Source organism: Corapipo altera, unplaced genomic scaffold (genome assembly GCF_003945725.1).
Source record: "Corapipo altera isolate COAL_440 unplaced genomic scaffold, ASM394572v1 1b, whole genome shotgun sequence".
NCBI lineage: Eukaryota > Metazoa > Chordata > Aves > Passeriformes > Pipridae > Corapipo > Corapipo altera.
Window position 1 is genome coordinate 2,622,809 of NW_020884881.1, and position 24,792 is coordinate 2,647,600.

Consider the following 24,792-nt stretch of genomic DNA (forward strand, 5'->3'; position numbering starts at 1 on the left):
TCATGCTGCTTTACCTTTCTGTCTGGCCAATCACTGCCAACATTGACATGAGAGGCAAACATGTAAGGTCTCACCAAGACCACTTTAAGACTCTACAGAGGTTACAGTCTAACCCATTTCTCCAAATTACAGTCGAACCCTGGAACACCTTTCCCCACTATATATGTCCAGGTGTTATATAACTGTGGCACAAATGGCTTCCCAGTATCTGGGAATGGGATGTGTATGAATAGTTCATAAGGCCTCAGCATTCCATAGGAGCTAGAAGAGCTTTGTCCTTGAGCTTCTTCAAAAAACCAAGAAAGTTTGGGAGAAGATTGACATTGATTTTTAAGAAATATTGGTACAATGTGGAAAGAAGAAAGAATGGTAAAAAGCTAATTAGATATTAAGAACATTAAAAGGGATGACCTAAAGGGATAGACTGGTATTGATCACTCACAAAATGATGGAAGGCCGATAGGGATGCCATTTGCCACAAGTAAGAGTATGGTAGCATAATTAATGTCCTTCAGTAAGAATTATAGAGAACAGACTTTGTCACACAAATACCATTACTGGAGGAGATTAGAAGTTTAGGTGATAAAGTAAATTATACTGACATAACTGGCTTTGACAAAGTATTTTACATCATACCAAAGGATCTTCTTTTTAAAAACAAGTTTTGTACAAAAAAAAAGTATAGAGTTATAAGAAAAATAAGTTGAAAAAACTTCATAAGATTATCTAGTTCACCATCGAGTTGCAGATTCTTGAATATAAAATGGATTTCAAATGAAAATTTGATTTATACATTTCTAAACAGAAGTATTTCAAATGGTGTTGCACAGAGTTTCTATTCTTGGCTCAACAATATGAAATACCTTTACTATTGAACTGAATACAAAAGATCACTGCAGCTAAAGTACAAACTCTGGCAGCATGCAAAATTATAAGTATGGATCAGCTCCACATAGAGGCTGTGGTGCTTGAAGTGCTACTTTCATTCAAACAAAGAATTTAGGTCAAATATCCAGATATGGAAAAGCAGTATCCTGTAGTTCAACGATTTAGAGAAGAACTCTGGTTTAAGGGAAATGGCAAATGAAAAATAAGCTCCTAACATGACTGTGTGATTATGAGGGCTAGTATGATCTTCAGATGTGTAAATAAGAATGAATCTGCTACAAGTAGGCCAACTGCATACTGTCCAACTGAGATGAGCTAATTGGGATTTTATTTTCCTGACATGCTCCATCAGAAAATTCAATATTCTCAGAGGGAGGTGGAATTTAAATAAATCCCTTTAGAAAAAAGTGGCAAAAGGTTTTGATTTTCATGCCACTTCTCTCTCATGCCACTTATGTTTTTAAATATACATGATTTGGTTTTAAATTTAATATGCTTTCTGCATCTTAGGTGTCATCACATATTAAAAATTTTAAAAATAAAACTCTTAAAAGTCAAACTGTAATGAAATGTCTCATGTTTGCTGTAAGATTACTTTTGAGCCTACAGTTGTAGAAATTGTTAATATCTTCTCTTTTTTTCTGATCTGGCAGAGAGAATTTCTGAAATCCCATATCTTCTGTCAGGTGACATTGTAATTCAAATACTGGAACCTGAGTGCAATGTCAGTATTTTAAGAATATAGAAAGCCAAGAAACGTTATAAACAAACCACAAGAAGGATCTGAAGTTGGATTTCTTAACAAGACAGCTTCAAAACAAGGGTTTGGGTGTTTCCTTAGCTTACTAGACCAACAGAAGTATAGCAAGATCTAACATGAGAATCACAAGCCAAAGAAACTCTAATTAAAATTAAGAGAATATTTATTGCCCATTGGAACAACTAAATTGGGATTATCATAAATCAGTAATTTTTTGGAGCCTCTAAGATGACATCATTTCCTGAAAGGCATGCTTGCAGCTCTGTTACAAACACAGGACTCAATAATGAATTTCTGCACGGACGTTCTGCAGCTCATACTGTGCGGGAGGTTCTCACAGCTCCTGGGTTTAGGTCTATGAATAGGGGAAAAGAAAAAAAAGCAGGAATCCATCACTGCTCAGGTCAGGCATCTGTCTTCTATAACCAGTACATATTTGCAAGAATGAGCATCACTTACCAAAGGGTTCAACAGGGAGGAAAGGGGCCAGGGTCTGCAGTGCAAAGCACTCACTGAAGACAAGTGATGATCTGCACAGAAGGAGATATTCTGAAACAAGCACGGCCATACAGGTACAGCACTATGGGCAAAGCACTTTTGATCTCCCCTCAGACTTTCTTTGCAAGTGTTAAAAAGAAAAAAAAGATTAGCAGATTCCTTTTAACAGTAATAAATCAAATTGTAGGGGGGGGTTGTCTGAACAGGACCCAATGGGTAAAACTACTTCAGGACATAGCTCAATAATATCTCAGGGGGTGGGGGGTAAAGAGGTAAAACCTGAAGTACAAAGAACTAAAAGGTAAAGATTATCAACACACACCACGCTTCAACACACTGAACACTAGATATTTCAAGAAAGACCCCTTCCCATGCAGATCATTGTCACCTTGCTCTGAATCAGCTTCCTCCCTGCCAGTCAGTCTTTCTCCAAGGGCAACTGCAACCTTGGCTTTTTTAAAACATCTCATATGCCTGATAAATTATTCCTCTTAAATCCTTAGCAATAATTGGTTTATCTTACAGCTTCAGATTAAGATACACATTTTTGCACATTGCTAATCTTTGTATAACTCATGTTTCAGGAAAACAGACTTCTTAATATTGAAAACATAAAGAGATGAGATTGTGAAGCTCTATTACACTATAAGAAATCTTTCTTAGTCTAGGTAAAAACTCCTCTTCTTACACAATAGATCAATCATAAGCAATTTTTTCCATTAGTGTCAGATAAGCAATCATCTTCCTGATGTATTAAGAATTCAACAAATACAGCTAATCTGTATGTACTCACCTCCCTCTAGCCTTAGACTGCAATTTCTCAGACCAGAGACTGTCTTTTCCTGAATGTTTGGAAAGTGTTCAGCTAAGTGTGGACACAGGCATAAATAAATAATAATACCATAGCCACTGGGGACACTTAAGTTAAATTACACTCTGATTTAACCATTAAGTTCCTCTTCCAAAATCCCAGATGAGCAGTGACATTCAGAATTCTGCTCTTCATTTATCTTGTTTCATTAGGAGTTTCCTTCTAACAAAATAGAACTGTAACCATACACGTCCTATTCATCTACTCTTTCCCCACACACCCACCAGTGCTCAAGACAATCTCTCTTTCTCAAACGCTGTGGGACAGATTCTGTTCTATTTACTGCTTTGAAGTTCTTGTTATTTTCTTTTGAAAACACATGGGGTCAGTCCGAACTTAAGAGGGAAGAACCTCAGTCTTCTTTGGAGAGTTGCCTATTGTGCTTGTGGGATGCTTAAGGCAACAGATGAGGCAACGGAATCATCACATGGAAGGAGAACATGGCAAGGAGCACCAAGGAGCCTGCCAGCTCAGGGAAGAACGAGAACTTCCCAGGGATAAGGAGACTGGGTAGAGTTTGCTATAAGTCAGCAAGTCACTGAATTGGCTAAACCAAGCACTCGCCTGAAAGAGCCGATATTGTTGCAATTTTTTAATTTCCTTTTTGTCTTTCTTAAAAGCTCTAAGTTTGCTCTATTTAAAAACTTAATTTTCTAGTTTTTATTCAATAAAGTTTGCTTTGTTTGAAGTTTAAAAAAAAATGAACCGCCAACTTTAGCCTAACTTTAGTTAGAATATAATATAAAAAAGACTGCCTGATGCAGAGTCCCATCAGGGATGGAAAGATGACTGCCCTCAGTGCAGTACCCACTACCTGAGCAAGGAGGAAGGCTTTCACACTGGGAGGCTACACTGTTGTCAGAAGTGGAGCAGTAAGTGTGAAAGGAGCAGAAAAATATGAGATATTTTGACTGGTAACAGGCCTCCTCACCTCCCCACACACCAAATGTCCTCCAGCAGGGAAGACAGGTGCAAAAGAGAACAAACCAAAGAGAATGAAGAGGGAAAGCAAAGAGCAGTCAAAAGTGAAATGAAGGATAAAGGAAAGCTGGGAGTCATGACATCGCTGGTAGCAAAAGCAGAAAAACAGAGCAGTGGAACTACACAAGGTCTTTTCTTCCCATCATCCAGGTAACTCAGTTATCCTAAACTGAGTCAATTAACTTCTTGTAATACTGAGTTCAAGAGCAAAGAGGTAGCTATTGCTCTCATGAGATGATGTTAGAACACCCGAGACAGATGACCAAGGTTGGAGAACGCACCAAAAGAAGTAGTCTTTCTTGCAAAATTGTATTTTCAAGAAAAAAAAGAAGATGGCATAAATGCTCAGCTCCTCCTTAATCCTCAGCACCTGGAAATAAGAAGTGCTTTTAGAAGGTAACTTCTAATGCCTCTGATCTCCTCATGAAAAATGAAAGTTAGAATGAGCCAATGCTGTAAGGTAAACACAACTTCTGTTGGTGCAGCTCCAATTTTTAACTTTAAAAAAAATTAAAAAAAAAACCCACCATAAAAAAAAGAGTCACAATTGCTTTTTTTTTTTCACCACAAACCATGTCTTCATTTAAGTTTGCAGGACCTGCTGCCAGCTGAGATAAACTGTATCTCGTGAGGGACATTATAGTTGGTATATAGTTGGTATGGAGGGAGTACAACATCGCAGTTTTAATTTCCTTTTCTTCCAGTCAGTACATCCTTTGCAAACAGACCCAAACAATATGGAATTGCAAGTCACAGTTTTCAACTTCTGCATTCTTTTAGATGTCACGATTATATATGTTTCCCAAAATTAGGTAGATAGAATGTATTTAATGTAACACATAAAGCCAGGAGAAAGTAAAAATTACAATCCCGTGACCAAAAAATTCTCAAACTGTGAATCTAGGTTTGTATCTCTCCCGGAGTATTGCCATATATGAGTAAGCATCAGAACAGAAGGATGTGTCACATGGAGTTCACCAGTGGTCTGTCCTGGCTGCAATACATTCCAGTATCCATGATTCAGAGAATGCATATTAAATATAGAGATGGTAAGAACCTAGAAGAAAATGAAAGTATCACAATGGACAAAATAATCTGGAGAAAAATGGAAGTAATGTCTGGGCGAAAAATGCTGCCCAACAGGGACAAATTGAAGATATTATAAAAGCAAATAAACCACACAAATACAGAACAGGAAACAGCTAACTAGAAAATCAGTTCTGTAGCAAAGGACCTTGAATGATATCAAATAGGAGCCAAACGTAAAGTCAACGCCAAGCTATGACAGGTTTCTTAAGGTACCAACAGAATTATACATGCACCCAAGAGCCAGAATATAAAATGCAAAATGCGTAAAAACCCTCTGCCATACAAGGTACAGCTGTGATACTGCCTTGTTCTCACAATACAAAAAATAAGTAAAAATTCAACTGGACCAGCTGGAAAGAATGAAGAAGAGAGTTGCAAGAACAGTTCTAGGAAACATGACCCTGGAGGAAACGTAGAGCAGTGAGATCTTGAATCCAAAGAACATAAGACATGCTAACATCCCTTTAGCACATAAAACGCTGCTGCAGGGAGAGATTGAAGTTAGTTCCCTATGTTCATCCCGGAGAGGAAAAAGTAACAGGTCTAGATTTTAACAGCAAAGTTTCCACTTCAAGACAAGGGAATTTTCTCTGTTGGAAAGAATAATGAAATGTGGGAATGGACTGCCTGAAGAAGAGGTCTGAGAAACCCTCCTCGAAAAAGTTACCTGATCCTGCCTTAGAGTAAAGATAAACTCCACATGTTCCTTGCAGCCCTATCATTCTCAGCTTGCCTACATATTGCGAAAAAAAAAAAAAAGTTAACATCCTGCATCCTTAAAAGCAATCTCTTCGTCATGACTAGCTGGCCTCTTTCACGGATTAGATAACCATGTCTTGCTGTGTTCCCATTTCTCGGCCTTCCCCAGATTAGCACATAGGCTGTACTTGGTCCAGAGCGGCTGCCACCACTCTCCAATTTCCTGTGCATATGCCAGGGCTGTTTCTGCTTTCCCTGAGCAATGCTCTACAGAGGATACAAAAGCCTTTATGGATGATTAATAGCTAGCTTTCAAGGCTTAATGATTTGGCTTAGAAACTACATCTTATAGATCAGTCAGCTAATCTAGATCTTGGCCAGCTTCTGTTCTGCTCTTTCCAAGAGTCAGACTGAATATTCAGTTCAACACCTCTCTCACTTTCAGTCATTTTTCTCCATTGTTAACCATCTATTTGGACAACGATTCCCAAGTTGCACCACTTTGCTCAACAGATCATCACCAGTACATTCCCAATGGGTAAGCAGAGAAACCTTAGACTTTGACCAAAACCAATTGTCACTAAAGACACAGAAATAATTCAGGAATTAGTCCTGTTTCTCAGTTCTGTTTATTCTATTTTCCAGTTTTCAGCTCTGCAATGATGAGACTGCATTTTATCTAAGGGAGAACACACCATTTTACTACACATTGGGTAATGTATACAATTCCAAACAGCAGAAGTTCTTTCCTTCTGTTACTGAAAGAAAGATGAATAATAATGTTAAAATTAGTTACAGCCAGTATGTGGTAGATGGACTGTTGCCATATGGTGGTTATGTAAATTAAATGACAAAATAAGGATCTAGCATTTATAAGTAACTTTTGCATACTACAAAACCCCCACCAGCCTGTGCAATACCTATGACATCTCATTTATGGGAAAAGATGACAACAAAAATTTGGGATTTTTTCTGAGACTCTGAACAACTATTTCAAGGAAAACACAAGCCTCTTATTTGCCTAACATACAAAGAATATCAAATCTAGTCACCGGTCCTGTGTGTTACACAAAGTAGTCTCCAATTAAACATCTATTTTGGTAAAATTATCTTCCAACACCACATGGCTGTGTTGCTTGTCTGGAAAGGTGACTGACTGTACTTCATGGATGATTTAAATGCCCAAATTTAGGGCAAAGATGACTTCTGTCTAAAACTGTCAAAGCCACCTATCTTTTCCCTTGACTAGATAGGGAATTTAGGACCAGCTTTAGGAGTTCTGACAGTCTGTGTGTTTGTCATTGAGACATAGAATAGAGGGACAGGTGGGCAAGATGCTTCCCAGCCACCATTGATCAGTAAACTTCAAATATATTCAAGAGGCAGTATTTCAGACTCCATATGTAGCTATCCTGTAGCAAAGTGTATAATTTAAAATACCTAATTTTTTTATTATTTCAACAGGCAGGGACAATAGGTATCAAAAGAAACAGCTAATCAGATCAGAAATCAAAAAACAGTTTCTTCTGAATCTGAGTCACTACATTAAGAGACCAGCTCTCATTTCTCAGGTTATATTGAAAGGATAGCTCCTGCTATGAAAAATAAAAGTTGAAATTAATTATGTTATATAACAGTTTCATGAATCCTTGACACACAGCACAGATTAGATTCCAGACTCCTACTGTCCCATCACACAAAACCATGAATATTTTTTCACTAACCATATGCACAGAGGCTAATTAACACAAAATCCTTTTTCCTTACTGTGAAAGGAGTCTTTGGGTTTTATTAGAAGAACAGGAAAGCAATTAACTAAAGATTAAAGGGGTTCCATCTGCATGAAGCATGATAGAAACTGCCAAAAGGAGTAGCAGACAGGTAACAGAGGATATAAGAAAAGGGGGGGGGGAATGAGCAACAGAAGGTTAATACTAAAATCACGACTGGAGATCTTTCTCAGTAACCTGTTGGAAGTCAGCCAGAAGGGACAGCTGTAATGTAGGTACAAGCTTAGGCAAAAGTCTATGGCCTCCTCTGTTCAGGTCAGATTACCTGATCATAATAGTACTTTCCATCCTCATAAATCTAAATTACAGTTGTATGAAGGCAGAAGTGAATACTAAGCACAAAATCAAGGAAAGGTTTAAATCTAAGTTGAACTAAAACCTTTACATTATTATCAAGACAGCAGAGGCAGTATGTAAAAGGCATTAACTTTATTATTGACATCTCTGGCCAAGTATTTACCCTTCTATCAGTCTTCGTAGGAAGTGATATGTCTCACACGGAGTAGCTGGTTGGCATCTTTCTGAAGAAAGACTACGGGACAACTTTGCCAAAACTATTATCCTCTTTGACTCTCCTATCTTAGGGTAACACTGGACTTACAACATATGATCTTCTCATACAGATTTCTAGCACTGGAACATTATTTAAAAGCCATAAAAGTTGAACAGCTCTGACTGAGGGGATCTAATATAGCTGTTTACAAGTACAACCTGACGGAGTTGGAAGCCTCAACTTATAAACACAATCTGGCCCTTCTGGTCTATGATAAATTGCAATACATACTAACTGGCTTACTTCTGTCAACATAAAAGTTGGCATGTATCTGAAGTCTTCCCTTGCAGTGGGTCCTACAGGATTGGGAAGGGAAAAAGGGAGGTATGAACTCATCAGAAGGTCAGTAAGTCTCAGGGGGTCCCCAGGTCCTTTGACAAGCACTGCTAGAGTGGTCAAAGGTCCTGTTGTGAACACTCATATTAGAGTACATATTAGATCTACTTAAAAGTGTGTTTTGATGGAAAGATGCAAATGCAAACTACACTGATGAGCATGTCATGTGGCTCCTACAACAGCATGGATGGATTTATCTGCCTGGAGCTCCATGAAAGACTGCATCCAAAAATGGGTGCTGTTATGTACCTCACCATGGCTCACATGCTCTCAGTGACTGGAGGGAAAACCAGTCACCACAGGGCCTCTTAGGGATCACTGAAAGCTGAGCATTCCTTAAAAATATGTACTAGTCTGGTGGATCAGCTGGCAACAAAACCATGACAGTGAACCTGGCAGGTGGAGCATCCTGTTAACACATTTCCCCTGCAGATAAAACTAGTCTTTATGTTGGATGAACAGCTTCTCCCTAATGACTCTATCTGGCCATCACTGATATTACCAGAATCACAACAATAATCCAAAAGGAAAAGCCTATTTTCTTTTCTCTTGAGACAAAATGGAAGAATTTAATGGAATAGTGTGTCATCTTTGTTAAAAATTACAGGGCTTGTCTATAAGAAACTACTCAACTCCTGTTTTCAGCTAAAACAGAAAGATCTGCAAATCCCAAAAGAACAGAAAGGACTGAAAGTTCATGCTGGTACTGGTAGGATTTCACTCACCTTAAGCAATACACAGACTGCAGTAGGAAAATAATAATCTATTCTAACATGGATGTGACTCAAATAACTTCCTATGCCATCAGATGTCTGTTAAAAACATCTAGTTGCTAGGTGTATGCTGTACTTGCAACAGCTGTACAGGAACAATGGGGGATTGATATGAGGATGGAACAGTCTCCCAACTAAAACTCTTCAGAGCATGGAGCATACTCTTTACAGAGCTGAAGCTTGAGATATTGCATATCCCAAACTTAGAAAGAGCAAGAGATCTGACTTCATTGAAAGGGGCTGTCTGCAAGCAGAGATAAACAGATGGCCAAAAGAGGAAAGGCATTCCTGGGATTTGCAGAAGACATATCTTTCCTTTTTCTCACAAAGAGCCATGGTGCCAAGGAAGTTGGCCGAAATATTGCATTAGTTGCAGGTGCTGCAGGCAGTGAAGGGCTGGGGTACAGCAGGAACACCCAGTAAGCAGCATAGAAGAAGCTGGGAACTGAGGTGATCATGATATCAATGAGCCAGCCAGTCTCCTCACTAACTCAATGCACTTACACAGTGCCCATGCAGTGCTAAATTTTGGTGTGCAGTCTAAGCATTCAAGATTTCTGGATGTTCAAAATTGCAGATATAACCGCTGCAGAGCGTTCATTTGCAGCAAACCCATCATTTCACATAAACATTAAATTTAAGCTGTGCACTGTGTGGATCCAATAAATCTCACACAAAGAGCTACAGAGTGCTCACACATGCAAATACGCCCACAGACAACTGATCGGCATCCATGCATTAAATCCCATATGTCCTGAAGAGGTCTGGTTTGACTGTATACAAACAGAATAACGGAGCTCACTTCCCAGGCAGAATTATAAGCTGTGAAAATGAGGGGCTCTGATATGGTTGTAGCCATCATCCAAGATATAGAAGAGTCACTACATTGGTTTACCAACCTGTATATGCCTCATTAAAGCTACCAACACAGTATTGTATTCCCTGCAGTCACTGCTCAGAATATGAGAGATACTGAGATATTTTCCATTTTGAAGAAGAAAAAAAAAAAAGGACAAAAAGACATACCAAAACCACACAAATACTCCTTTGGAAAATACATTAACTGCTTTTTAATTAATATTACTCCTTTTCTTTTGACAGAAGCTTTGTTGACTTGACCAGTTAGGTGGTTGTCCTTATCAAATGTGTAAAAAAGATGGTATCTCTCTGTAGACGTGATCCATGTTTCTCCTCTCCAAATGATAAGTCTGAAATAGAATAGGATTCAAGGTCTGAAAACAATGTTTATAGATTTATATGTTATCATGCTAAACAACAAAACGATGCAAAAATTTCTGCTTATGATATGTCTTCCCCAAGATAAAGGTTCTGTATTTTAAAAGGTGGAGGTAATTTTGTGTTCATCATTTTGCTTTTTAAATGTAGAGGTAAGTTAAATGAATCTTGGAGGATGTAAAAGGCATTATTAAAGTACAATTCTTCTCTTGATATTCAGTACAGGACTCAATAACAGCACTGAGTTTAAATGCTATTGAGCTGCACAGATTCTTGATGCCCTAATTTTGAGAGAGTATCTCAGCAGATGCCACCTACCCCTGCTACAAGGCATTGTCCCCAGATATCCCACAGCCAAGCAAACAAAGTCTTTATCCTTACAAACATCATTCAAGAATTTCAGATGTCACAACCTAGGAACTGCTTAGAGAAATCACATTAATGTCTCATTTCTATGTCACAGACTTGACTAAGGCCGACTTTTCCACAGTAACCTGCCTCTGCTTTTTGGAAAGCTACCTCTTTTTCCAAAGATGTGCTTATGGAAAAAGGGCGTACTAAAAATACTTGTGGATTTGCCATCTTCAAAACGCCTGTCGAGGTCTCTCAAGATAGCAGGCTGCCTGCTGCCATCTCGCGGCAGCTCTGCCCGGCTCAGCCCTGCAGCACCCAGTCGCTCGGAGGGCAGATACAGGGAACAGGAACATTGGAAAGACCTTTTTTGAAAAGTTACAACGCAAAACTGCAATGATCGATTTTCATTCGTTTCGCTGAAAATCACAGCAGCAGGAGCTCAGGCAGCACAGGATGACTGCCCACCTCGCCTTTTCCATCCCAGAAAAGAACCAAGGTGTGCAGGTGGGCTGCAGGCATTGTTGGGTTTCCTTGATACTGGCTCCCCATCCACATTCAGACTCCTTCCTTAAAAGCCACTGCAGACCTAAAAAACCTTATTTCTCACCGACTCTGAGCTGCCTTCACAGCAAGATTTTCTGCTGCTCTGCTTGCAGCCACTGCTACAAAAGCAAGATTCCTTCCTGGCTCAGGGTCTTCAGACTCCTCTTCCAAAGTCCCCCTGGTCCAGGGAACAGGATGTGGCAGTATGGTAGTTTATAGACACAGTCTAATAACAATAATAGCCCTACTGCCCTTCCTGTCCACACTCAAAACACTTGGCCAAAGCCTTTGACTCTTTATATTAAACTAAAGACAAAATTAGTTTTTAAGGCTGTGAATGCTGCAGGGCAGGAATTACCTTGTTCCTCTCACATGCACTTAGTATAAGGCAGTTCAAAAAAATACACTAGAGTCAAAGGCTTTCATGAATCTTGCCATAGTTACCTTGTTACTCTGATTAATTTTATTTATTGATTCATTTATTTTTGCTCCAAAGATAAAAAGAAAGTGTAGGTCCACAGGCAGCAAGTTCCTACCTAGCAGAGAAACCAGGATTTCTTAATGATTTCAAGTTAATTACACTTTACCATTCACCATCTCAGAACAAGTTAATGACTAGGGAGAAAACAATTCAAGGGCACCAAATCTCACCTGAAAAAAAAAAAAAAACAACCAAGAGAAAAATAAACACTTCACTTCAGATTCGGGCACACAGAAACAGTGAGAAAATACAGCTGGACAGGGCCAGAAGTTCTCAAGCCATTTATCAGGTGCCTAGTGCAGGGAAAGAAATATTACTCTTGGCAACTGTTTCTCTAATCTATTTTTAAAGGCATAAATACAAGAGGATCCACATTGTTCCTGCCTGGATCTCTCCCATCTCTGCCTTGCCTCTTTCAAAATCACCTTCTAGGAGACTCCATAACCAAATTTTGAAGTCTCAAATCAGTGGTGCTTGTATCACCTCACTCTCTAGAAAAAAATCACTGGCCCTACACTATCACATGTTAAGTGGTTTCAAGGCAGCTTTCAAAACACAAACAACAAAAAATTCTACTTTGAAAAATTAAGTTATTAAAGAAGCTAACATAATAAGCAGACAAATAATAATTTAGCTTAACTTAACCACAGCCAAACAGTTGAATGTTAAAAATTGAACAGGGAACTACACAGGTGAGTAATGGAAACACAAATACGAAAGGAAACACCTTCTACAAGGGAAGAACCTTTCAATGAAAGAATGAATCATCCTATAGCTGTACTACAGTAGCTATCAAAGCTACAGTTTTATCTTTTCCTCCTTTAATTGATTCTCACTCACATAATAAGCCTTGGTCCCCAAAACCAGGAATTCTACTACTTTTAGATGACATTGCCCAGCATTACACTGTTGCAGGCATTAGAAACCAATCCACTGAGATGAGAAAATTAGCTCTAGGATACAAAAATATTTTCTTCTGCTTTTCAAGATGCAGAAGTATTTTAGTCCATTATCAGTCTTGTCTTGAAGCCAAGAATGCTAATACTTTGCTGGCCATTTCTTACCACTGTTGGTCAGACCACAGCTGTGCATGCATTCAACGAGTTTCAGGGACATCCTCCATGCTTCTGAGTATATGTTTTTCCAAGATGAAATTTCTTTTTGAAAGAAAGTCTCACTCAAAACATAACTGAGTACCTGACTCTGCATTGCTGTAATCAGTTAGTTGCCTTAACATTTACAGAGAGATAAAACAAGGAAGGCAAACATCCTATCACTGCACCCCAGTTAGGTAACTGTAAACTGAAAGACAGCTTACTGAAAACAGAAATTTGGAAACAGTTCTTCAAAGTGGAACAACTCCAATATCACCCTGCATAGCACAAAAACAAATTCTAAAGTTAGAATCATGAAATAATGATAAGTAAACTGTAACGCAAAATAGCCAATGTCACATGAAGTACAATATATGAGATGTTTGCATGTTGTTACACAGAAGAAACAATGGCTTGTGCAAATTGAACTGATTCCAGCCTGAGCTTTAGGACATTATTGACACTTAAGAAAATAGTTCCTTCAATCTTTAAGTGTCAAAGACTATTTTCACAATGTCTAATTTATTAGTAGTTCCAAGCATGTTCCCACCATACTTTCTATACCCGCTGCAACCATTTCACTTATAGGAATCTGCAATGTAAGTTGGCTTCAGTTCCTAGGAATGACATTGCAGTCAAAACTCTTTAAAAGATGTTTGTGCATGTAACTGAGGCATCCAATGTTCTGAAATCATCAACACAATACACTTAAAATGGATCAATCACCATAACCAAAACCACCACCACCACCAAACACCACCCAAACAAAACAAAACAAAACAAAACAAAACAAAAAAAAAGACCAAAACCAAAATGTTCATGATGTTCCCAAGATATCCTCAATCACAGGCTGTGGTTGTGTATATATTACATTCCTGAAGACTCAAGTCAGAATAGTCCACCTTGGCACTCCTCTTACGTAAATATGGGATCAAAGAGAGTATATTCCTACTGCCTTATCTTGGCAACAGCTTATCACACGGGGTAAGGCTGTTCCATCAGAAGGGTGTTTCTGGTTTACCACAAGTAATTCTAGCTCCAGACACCAAGAGAGAAGAGGGTATTCAGTGCCTATCACCAAAGATGCCCCTAACAGGCAGTTTTCTATTTCATTTCCAAATGGCTCTCTATAAAAGCTCTGTTCCCGGGCTGTGAGGACACAGGTAATGTATAGGTTACATTCAGGAAAAAAAAGAAAAAAAGACGCTGGGTTACCATGGGACAACTGCTGCCACTTCCCTCACGATAACTGGACATAACCGGGAGACGCCTCCAGGCTGTTGGACAAACATGGGAAGGAGGGAAACTGTGATAACACCAGTGGGCTTCTAAGAGAAGCAAGAGACTTGCAGCAAAATTAAAATCTATAGTCACAGCGGAAATTTTTACAAACCTCAGAAGAGAAAGTAAACGGTTGAAACTAGGAAGACCCTGAAATTTTTCCCATATTAAAAAGAATGACACCCACGTGCAAAGATGGCAAAAGGAGTTTTTTGTTTCAATGTTTTTTACATTTAAACTGGTAGATTCTGTTCTAATACAAGGTATTATGCCTCTATTTTAATATTTTGTGTTCTTATAGCATCCATATTTCAGATTGGAAGGCTGCTGTTGTAGTAATTTGAAAGAAAATGTGAGAGTTTCACCTCAAGGCCCTAGTCAACTCAACTCCATCATTTAAAGATGGATGTATATACCACAGTCTTCCTATCTAAATTCTCCCCACATAGTCCATTAACATTCTCTAAGCTTTCTCATTGTTATACAGATGTACTACACATGCACAATTAATTCCATGTCAGCATACCAAAAAGATCATCTCGTGCATCCTTACTCATCTGCCAACTCTTATATCCTTATCCATTCCCATGTCCCACATACACACAGAAAAAAAGTATGAAGTAGCACAGAGCAGTCCACTATATGCAAGTATTCTTTGAGGAGCAAATGTCCATATTTACATATGGAGATTTAATAAAAAAGACCAAAGTCACTTACAATCTGTTCAGTTCTGAGCAATGTCAACAGAAACATGTACCTTGTTTTCCCCATTTATACTAATGGGAGCAAGCACTCTGAAACAGCAGACACCTGATTTTAAGCCTTGTGAACTCAGTCACTATCTAATCTATTACCAGTTTGACACCATGCAGAGAAATCTCAATTAATTTGGAAAGCCTTTTCCACTTTTATATTTGAGACAAATTATTGATCTTATTATTTGCCAATATCCCGAATGTATTTTTGATGGAAAATGCAGCTTTACACATTTAAAGGGTGAAATGTATCCATTTTAGGCCTGTTCACTCTTAGGTAATTGTTTCTTCAGAGAGTGACAGTTGAAATTTAGATACATGTTATGAAGGAAACTGAATACAATGTTTTTGCACATCCACATCTATTTCAGTCTAAGCTAAATGCAACCTGCTTTGCCACAAGATAGTAACTTCAAACCATCCATTTGTTTGCTGCAGGAAGTCACAAACTGAGAATTGTAAAACCACATCCTGGAAAGAAAGTATCTGAGCAACAGACAGAAAGTATGTAAGAGCATGTATACACAAGACCTGCAAACCCCAGACTGCTTTTGGTCTATGCTCTGCCCCTGAGCCCACTGAACTGATTTAAGTAACATCAACAGCTGTGGAAAGATCAAAGCAGACTGCTTTGCCCCTGATAAAGGAGCTAACTTCCAGGCTCAAAGCATGTAAATAATGTGAAAGAGCAAATCTAGTTCAGCCAAGGGAGGTGAATCAGGAAAGGCTTACACTGAGGACAGACTAGATAAATCCTAGTTGCTTTAAGATTGAAATGGCAGCAAAGTGTCAGAACAAAAAAACAGTCGTATTACCAGATGCTAACAAATTTAGCGCAGTGGATTATTGACACAGAGAACCTCAATCCTTCCTACAGCTGAGGTAAAAACACTGTAAAAGTTACTTCTGAAGAATAACATTTGAGCAAGATGGAAAAGCACATGCTCCTCACCCATCCAGACTTCAAAACAACCATGTGTTTTGAACAACCACGGTGTTCCTGGCAATGCAGCAAAATTCTACATAGTTTCATCTGTTTTGGAGAATAATGTATTTGGTCTATGTGCTATCAAAGGCTCAGGTCAATCTTCATTTCCCACTAAATCTTCTAAAGTAAATGATATTGTTTCTTCATTTGAAACACGGTTCCAAGTATACCACACTTTTATTAGGATTATCAGTATTTTGCTAATCCCCAAAGGGATGAATGAACCCAAACAATCCTAACTTTTCAAATTAAATTCCACTCTGTGTCTATGAAATTACTATTTTAAGACTGTAATTGACGGACACTGGGAAGCAAGCTCCCTACAAAACAGAACTAAAGTGTATCCCACATCATTCACTTCCCCTCTGATCCCCTTCTCAAGATGAGAGGAGAATCTTTACACCCAGACAGTCCCCTTATTACTGCGAACACCAGGGCTTCTCCATCAATACAATCGTTGAGGGCCCGTTCTTCTCTGCTCCTCATCCTCCAACCAACACACTGGTCTACCTTTGTGGTTAACCAACTGTTGTATTTCACTATTCAGCAAAAGAGAAAGATGTGAAATACTTGCCCACAGGTCTTTCAGTCACCACTCAAAACTGTTCTCTTTGTCAAAGTATTTCAAGCACCTGACCAGTCACACAAACCTTTATGCAGTAACTTTAAGTTCATCCCAATGGAATCCAAACAAAAACAAACGGTGGTAATGGTCACCAACTATCTAAGCTACAGATTTCTTTATTCTCCAATAAAACTGAAGAGATCAAACACTACAAGGATTTCAAGAATCTAACACTTCAGATAGAAAAGACACATAAAACATAAACCCAGAAATTACTCCAAAAACAAAGACAAAAAATAAAACCAGGAAGACCAGATATCTTCAGCTGAGAAACAATCAAAGAACAGATGATTCTGAGACAGATGTCAGCATTTTTAGACTTCAGCAAGCATGGTGGCGCTTGCTGATAATGCAAGATTTCACATCCCTGAAAGCTAGCCCCTCAAGCCTTAGATATGTATCACTTCAAAAAAAGAGAGACTTCCATACAGAATGTTTAGATTATCCCAGAAGTCTTCTGTAAAGTATTTCACATTAATTCCGTACAAAAAACTCTTTTAACAAGACTCAGCCTTAATTTTCAAGGTCCGCTAAAGAATCTACATTTGTGTTTGGCTAGTCTAAGCAAAACAAGCCAAACCAATGTGCCCCATCAATGATGCCAGACTGTATCTTAATTAAAAACTCATATCCAATATGCTGGTAAGTAGATAGCTTACCCTGAAATAGGAGTAACTTCACCTTCACATATTTCAAGATGCAGACTACACACTTACCCAGAACAGAAACCACAAGGATAAGCTGAGAAATGAACAGTTACACAATCACTATGCTTGTCTTCTAATTTCCTATTCTTAATCAGCAGGTACTCAGGAACATGACTTAAAATGCAGTTACATTAATAGCCTGATAGTCTTCCTTTACAAAAGAATAAACAACTATTATGGAAGTTCTTTTCTTATATCCAACCATGAAAACAAGGTTTAGAAAGAAGAAACAATTAGATGTTTCCTATAAAAAAAACCACCTCAGCAAACCTTATCTCCTTCAATATTAATATTTTGTTTTAAAAGGACAATAACAAGCGTTGCTTAGTTAAGGAAGAGGTTCCTTTACAAGGAACAAAAAGCCCGTGTTTTCTACAAATATAGCAAGGGTCAACCATCAGTGTGAAGTGTTCACTCCACAAGTGCCAAAGTTTTAATAAAAAAACCCCATTTATTACAACAGAATATTACAAACAACTAGCTTCAGTGATCAACAAATAAAACTTTACAAAACGCAAACAATGTTCCAATTGTGGAGTGACAGATATTCCAAGTTTACAAACACATCATCTTTTTGTTTATGCCCACTTAAAAATCATTTCCAGTCTGCTTTATTTTCCATCAAATACAGTACGTTTATCCAAACAAAAGCATGTACATTCAATATAGAACATTTTGAGCAACAGCTACAATCTCAGTTCCCATTCACAGTATTTTTAGTGCAATGCACTAACAGGGCCAAATAGTTCTCTATCCATAAAAGTATTTTTACTCCTGATCTTGTGATCAACATTTAGATATATTTTATACAAAAAGTATATATGAACATGAGGCACCTCCCTAAGAAAGGGAGTGAACCTATATAAAAAACATGGTATTTCTTCCGATGTACAATACCTTTCAAATTGTAACAATTTGACACAAATCACTAAACAAAGTATTTTCTAAAAGGTAAAAAATAACAAAACAAAACCAAAAACCGACAAAAAACCCCAAAACAAACCCATGGACACATGAAACCTGCCAGGAATTTCAAAATGGTAGGCATGGGACTGTTTTACTACAATCTTGATTAAAAGGTTAAAAAAAAGTATCTAAAACATTTTCCAAATTACACAAAGTCAAGTGCTACCCATAGTGGTCATTTAAGATCTTGAGAGAAAATATATTTTGAGATTCTCCCATACTATCCTCCCTTTTTATTAATATTTAATGAAATAAGCTAACATTATAAGTGGTTGTGCACAGATTGTCTATAATACATCAGCAAATATTCACTACCTTCATATTAACATTAGTGTGTTGATCTTTCAAAAATAAACTGAAAAAATAAACTGCAACTATCATTAAAGTGCTTATGTATAATTTTTTTTAAAAAAATTAAAGAATAGAGGAATGTGGATATTCTTGTAAACTTGCCAGATGTTTACAGAGTTTTCCTACGAACCACATAGGGAAACATGAAGATCTTTGAAATTACTTCAGCACATGAAATTCAGCATGCCCCAGAACTGGGAAATTAGTCAATATGAACAAACTGATGTTATGGCAAATACTAAAAATTAGTACAATTCAGCCAATACACACTACATTGTTTGCTCTTATACATTCATTTGTAATAAATTTAAAACAGTATATACCACAATATTTACCAAAGTAGGATATCACAAAGTTTGAGCTATCCATCAACTAGCACTACCAGGGAGGACCAGTATGGATGCTTTCCATGGATGAGCTTTCTGGAGATGATTTCCTAAATGAGGAACAGAAACCTTCTTCCAAAGCTGCTGTTCATTGACTTGCCTCTGGTGTACTTTTTTGTAATTTCAGAAAGTTTTTTCTATCCTGTGTCAAAACACAACTGCATAGATAACTGCTAATTTAGATGCATGTGCATTTCAACTACTTCAGTGTTTTGGGAGGTGGCACTGTCCCACAGGCAGTCAGTGGTTACTAATATATTAAGAAAAAAAACAGCTTATGAAAATACTTCCTCCTTGTAGTACCATTACCAAGACTTAGCGGTTCCAAAACAAATTAAAAAGTCTTTTTCATTCAAGTGTACTTCAAACTTTCCAAACATCACTTGAACCTATCTGAAGAGAAAGGGGAGTTAATTAATACTTTGAGTTTACCCATATAATTCTGTTCAAAAATACACAACATAAATAATTTACAGGTCTAAATTTTTAATTCTTAAATTCAGCACAATTCAGGGTCCAACTTACATTATTTTTGAAGTTCTGTCCGACTTAACCAGGATTTGTTAGAAAGTCACAAAAGCACCGCATTACAATTTAACATATCTGCATGGTTATTCACTAGGAAAGTTAAACTCAAATCAAGTTACCTCCTGGAAAACAGCATTTCCGAGTTCAAATATAGAACAAGGCACATATACTTGGTTTTATTTTTACCAAATATGCTAGAAAGATAATTCTGAAATAAGGATGTTAAAAACTCTTACAAGTATCACTGTATCATATGTACTACCTCTCTTCATTATAATTTTTTGTACAATCCCCCAAGCCTCAGGCATCAGTCAGTCATTCTGAAATACAAACTGACTGCATACAAATATCTCCTTTTATAAAAGGTCCTTTAAAAATAGGAGACCTTTAACATGAAGGTTATGGAAAACTGAGAAACTACAAATACAACCCTTCCAAATGCAAAAAAACTCCCAGAGTACCATATAAGCACAAGTTTAGAAAATTCTTGGCCATACTTTTATACATTTTGATGCTTAAAAATAAACTTGGATAAGACTTGAACAATTTAAACCAATAATGACCAGAAGTTTCCAAACCCAGGCTTATATAAATAAGCATTAAAAGAATGAAATCCTAAATTTGATTATTTCAAAGGTGTTTGCAGGTACCTAATCCATGATTTTAAATCAAAGCAATTAGGCAACCAAATTACATTCAAAAAACTGTTCTATGCATTTTTGTTGACAGGGTATAGGTAATACACATTAAATAAAAAAAAAATAATTAAATTCACAAATGCCAATTCCAGTAAATTCATAGACTTTTAACAGCTTTTACTGTAGTACCTTTAGTACTTCTTCAACTGGTCACTGTTAATTAACAAGTTATGTTATCCAAACCAAACAAAATTATTATTAATTTTAAAAAATTGCTATTTCAAAAATATTAGCTTGATTACAACAGATGCCTTAAGACAATTTAAAGAGTTGACTCAATACAATTTAACGTATATTCCAGCTTCCTACAATCACAAATTAAGATTTTGCCTCTTTTCAAAAATGCTAAAACCAAAATATAAGAAATGAATTTGAAATCTACCATTGCATTTAAGCCGCTAAACCATAAAATCCATGAGAAAATGTTTTCGGCAACAAGAAATTGAGTGGTATTGTTGGGGTTTAAAAAAAAAAAAAAAAAAAAAAAAGGACAAAAAAAAGACAAAACACTTTTTCTTTCTCCTCACCAGACAACAGCTTTAGATCTTGTACTTCTGCCTTTGGTTTTATTTTCTTCAGGTGAATGAGATACATTTGCTTTGTGGGTTTTCTTATGATGTTCTAGAAAAGCTTTTCTGGCAAATGCTTTCCCGCATTTATTGCATCGGTGCAGAGAAAAGTTTTTTGTTACTTTTACTTCAATGCCAACATCAGCTCCTTCATACTTTTTATTGGGAGAATTAGATGTGATATCCTGTTTTGAACCAATCTGTTTTGTTTCATCCCTCTGAGGGCCTCTTTTTGTCACCTTATTTAGAACAAGATCAATTGGCTTTTTAATTGCTCTAATTTCTAAACTTGCAGTTATTTTCCCAAGGTATCGTGGTGATTTTTTATGAACCACAGTTATATGCCTTATCACATCACGTTTGCGACGCGTTTCATAAGAGCAGAGTGGACACCTGTAGTATTTAACATAAATATTATTTCCATCTGTGTGTAATTCAATGTGTTTTGTCAAGTTCTGTTTAGAAGTAAATTGGCGCTTACAGAGTTTACAGTAAAGCTGCTTGAAGTCAAAGCCAGCTGAAAGTTTTGGCTTCCTGTTTTTTTGCTGGCCACCTGCAGCAGATGCATTGGTTGATTTGGAGGTTGATTTAGGGGTTGATTTGGAGGTTGATTTAGGGGTTGATTTAGAAGTTGATTTAGGGTTTTCAACATCTTGTTTAACTCTGTTTTTCTGTGCTGATGGTGTGTTCTTTTTCTCATTTGAATGATTTGTTCCCTTTAATTCATTCTGTGGAGAAAGAGCAATGGAAGGGGGTGAAGGTTCTACAGAACCTGCTGATTCAAGTTTTATTTCTGTGCCATTGGCAGTATTGTTGGGTCCTTTCTCTCTTTTAGAGTTCTTTCCAGAAAGAGTTATCTTGTGAACAATTTGCATGTGCCTTTTCAGCATTATTTGTGAACTATATTTTCTCTTGCACAGAAGGCACTTGCATGCAGTTAAATTGTATTCAGCCTTTGAAGATGACTTTTGTTTTCGGGTCTTAAAAGATTTTTTAGCAGAAACTGTATCCAAGAACAAAGGTTGCCCAGGCTTGGTAGCTATATCAGGAGTAATGGAATCCCTCCTCAATCCTCTGTGAACTTCATCAAAATGCCTCCTTACGTTGGCTTTTGTAGCAAATGATTTATAACATACAGGACAACTTCTACCTAATGCTACAAGAACATTCTTATTTCGTCCTTTTGCAGAGCATTGGTTTGGTTTCTTTTTTGTTTCTATGTACTTCTTTAGCTCTTCCATCTTTTTTTTGTGCACTTTTCGAATGTGCCGGCGTACACTGCGTCTTGAATGAAATTCTTTCCTACAAAGGCAACAAATCAACTGGTGGCCATAATCAGAATTATCCAGAGAGTCCAACTCAGGATTTACTGCTGGAGGCTGTTCTTCAGGAGTAGGTATCACCTTGTTTGTAACAGGATCAGCAGGAGGTAATTCTACTGTCTCCCCGGCTGGGACTGGTGCTGGAGCTGAAACAGTCTTGGGTTGCTCAGTGCTGGGTTCCTGTATCTGTACTGGAGCTTGATCAGGGGTATGGCTACTTTCTGTGTTCTCATCTGGGCTATCAGTCCTTGACACATATTGAAATACAGCATTTTGATTAGTTTCTATAGGTTCCAATGTAATTACATATTCTTGCTTATCTACCCGTGGATAGATGGCTTCAAGGAGGTCATTTATGGCTTGACTCTGCTTATCTTTTATATCTGGGAGGTCTGTGAAAAGAGGAAAAGGTATTTTTTAATGATTTGGTTATTTCCAATTATTAAAATCTCAAAGTAGCTTTTAAACACTGTGTGAATTCAGTCTCCAAATTTGCACAAATCCTGTATTTATACTCTCTGAACACTCGGAGGTTTCGAGTAATCATTACAAGTTGCTTTTTTATTAAAAGCCAACATTGGAAATACACCCTTCTAGCATGCTAATGCAAAAGCCACCTGAACTAAAAATCTGTATGCTCAGAATTAAGCTGGTCTTTAAAAATCTGTATCAATTGCAAAAATAACATCATTTGACTGAGCTTGTTCTGCAGGTGTGCAACTAAGCCTGAAGTATCATTAGAAACCAATTTTCCTACTGCTGGAAACAGGCACTATCAACAAAGGAACCTAATTCTGGAAATAAGCTCTTCTCTGTGAATTCTGAACAATCCTTACAAAGAATGAAACATCTGTGTAACCTGAGCATTGCATGAGGACATAAGTAGATACTATTTTACAGGGCTCAGTAATATTCTGTTATTAAATGCCAGATTAGTTCAGTGATCTAGTTCCCAGTATAATACATGAAGCATCTGCACTAGCATAAAGAGGAAGCCAGGGTACTACAGAAAAAGGTGAGGCACTGAGATGACACAGTTCAAATCACTGTGGATAATTTTAAAGATGTGATTCCTGGTAACAGCTAATTAAAAACCCACACTTACTCAGTTATTCCTTCAACACTCTCAGCAACACATAGGAAGAGTGTCAGTACAAGAAATACGCTCTTTTGTTACTCAGGACCCATCTTTTAACACTGAATTTTTAACAGCTTTTGCAGTCAGTTTCAGATGGGACTATCCATATAATTTTTACCAGAAGTAAAAAGTCCTTCCTATTTTATAGCAACTTTTAAGACTACTTTGTGACTATATTAAATGAATGCATCTCAAAAAAGTTATGAGGGAATAGCCTTTGGAATTCTTTACCATGGGGTCCTGCTTCTTGTTCACTATCTTTTATTTATTGAAAAAAACTCTCACTTAATTCAATAATAACTATACTCAACTTTATAGAAAATTTGAGTATTTATACAGTTTTATTCAGAGCATGTATTGTTATTCCCTTTATTTTCACCTCTCATAGTGAACAGTGAGTATGTTACTTTTATGTTACTCCATAAAACATATGGAAGTTAATCAGTCAATGGTTAGAATGTCAGGAGCTGGACATGAAGTGTTTCCTCAGTGTCATCCTGTTTCACTCAGAACCTATTGCATCTAAGTCAGATGCACTTCTAACCTTGCTTTGAAAATACAAGTCATCCCTTTTCACAGAGAAGCTCTGTGACTCTCTAACTAGCCAAGCACACGTATTTAAGGAAGTTGACAGTACCAGTCTTTTCACCTTCTCCTTCACAGCACTAGCTGACACTACATGGGAAAAGAGTCATCTAAGTATATCTGTTTGTTCCCAATATTTTAAATATTGAGGTAGGAAAGCATTAATCAGGAAAGAAAAATCCTCACTGCACCTATGTTGATCTAGTCAAGAGATCAAGATAATTAGAAAAGTTTACAAAACATTTTTGAATGCTGGCACATTTTCAAAGTAATCAGCTTCAACATAAATCTTCACTGGAATGAGATTTATTAATAAGTTTCTTTTTCCATAAAAATACAGTTTTTTGATTTTTTTTTTCATCATTTAAGTTATTTGTTTTAATAATAATGTTTAATTTCTACAACAAAGATTTTGGGTTAGGTATGATCACATCGATTATGTTAAAGCACCATAAGGTGAAGTGAAGCACAGGTCATTAAAGAAAAGGTTAAACTTTTTAGTCCGTGTTTCATAATGAATAAGACTAAAAGATTGTATCCATGACACAAGCACTATAAGTGCTTCCCCAGCACAGGAGAATACTGTAGATGTTGACCCAAGCCAGGATCCAGCTGAAGTCCACCACAGCTATGATGATCTAAAACTGAAACATCTTTTAGACCCGCTCTTTCTGCGAGATTATTTCTCAGTCCTTGGACATACTTTCTCTATCTTTCACAGTAAAGAAGGACAGAGAAGAAAGAAAAAGGGGACAGAGGAATAGAAAGTGTTAAGAGTGACACTCTTAACCAAAAGGTTGGAAGTACAAACTACCTAGCTAATTATGACATCGGCATGGGTCGCAGTTGTTAATTCATATAAAGTAAATGCTGTAACTTCTTCAATACCATAAAAGTGATCTACATGTTATTACTGAAATGTAACTCCACCTTTTCTTTTGCTTTTT

The 24,792-nt window shown here is 37.2% G+C and overlaps 1 protein-coding gene across 5 annotated transcripts in view; it reads right to left on the minus strand.

Annotated features, from left to right (window-relative positions):
- Positions 1 to 1,822: 1,822 nt before the first annotated feature.
- ZNF800 (zinc finger protein 800) overlaps positions 1,823 to 24,792 on the minus strand; it is a 45,195-nt gene continuing 22,225 nt past the window's right edge. For all 5 annotated transcript variants that reach the window (XM_027639862.1, XM_027639863.1, XM_027639861.1 and 2 more), the window contains 3 exons: positions 20,759 to 22,514; positions 2,108 to 2,276; positions 1,823 to 2,003 (listed from right to left, as the gene is read on the minus strand). In XM_027639862.1, coding sequence (XP_027495663.1) covers positions 1,998 to 2,003; positions 2,108 to 2,276; positions 20,759 to 22,514 — 1,931 coding nt within the window. In that variant the 3' untranslated portion in view covers positions 1,823 to 1,997. The remainder of the gene's footprint in view (positions 2,004 to 2,107; positions 2,277 to 20,758; positions 22,515 to 24,792) is intronic.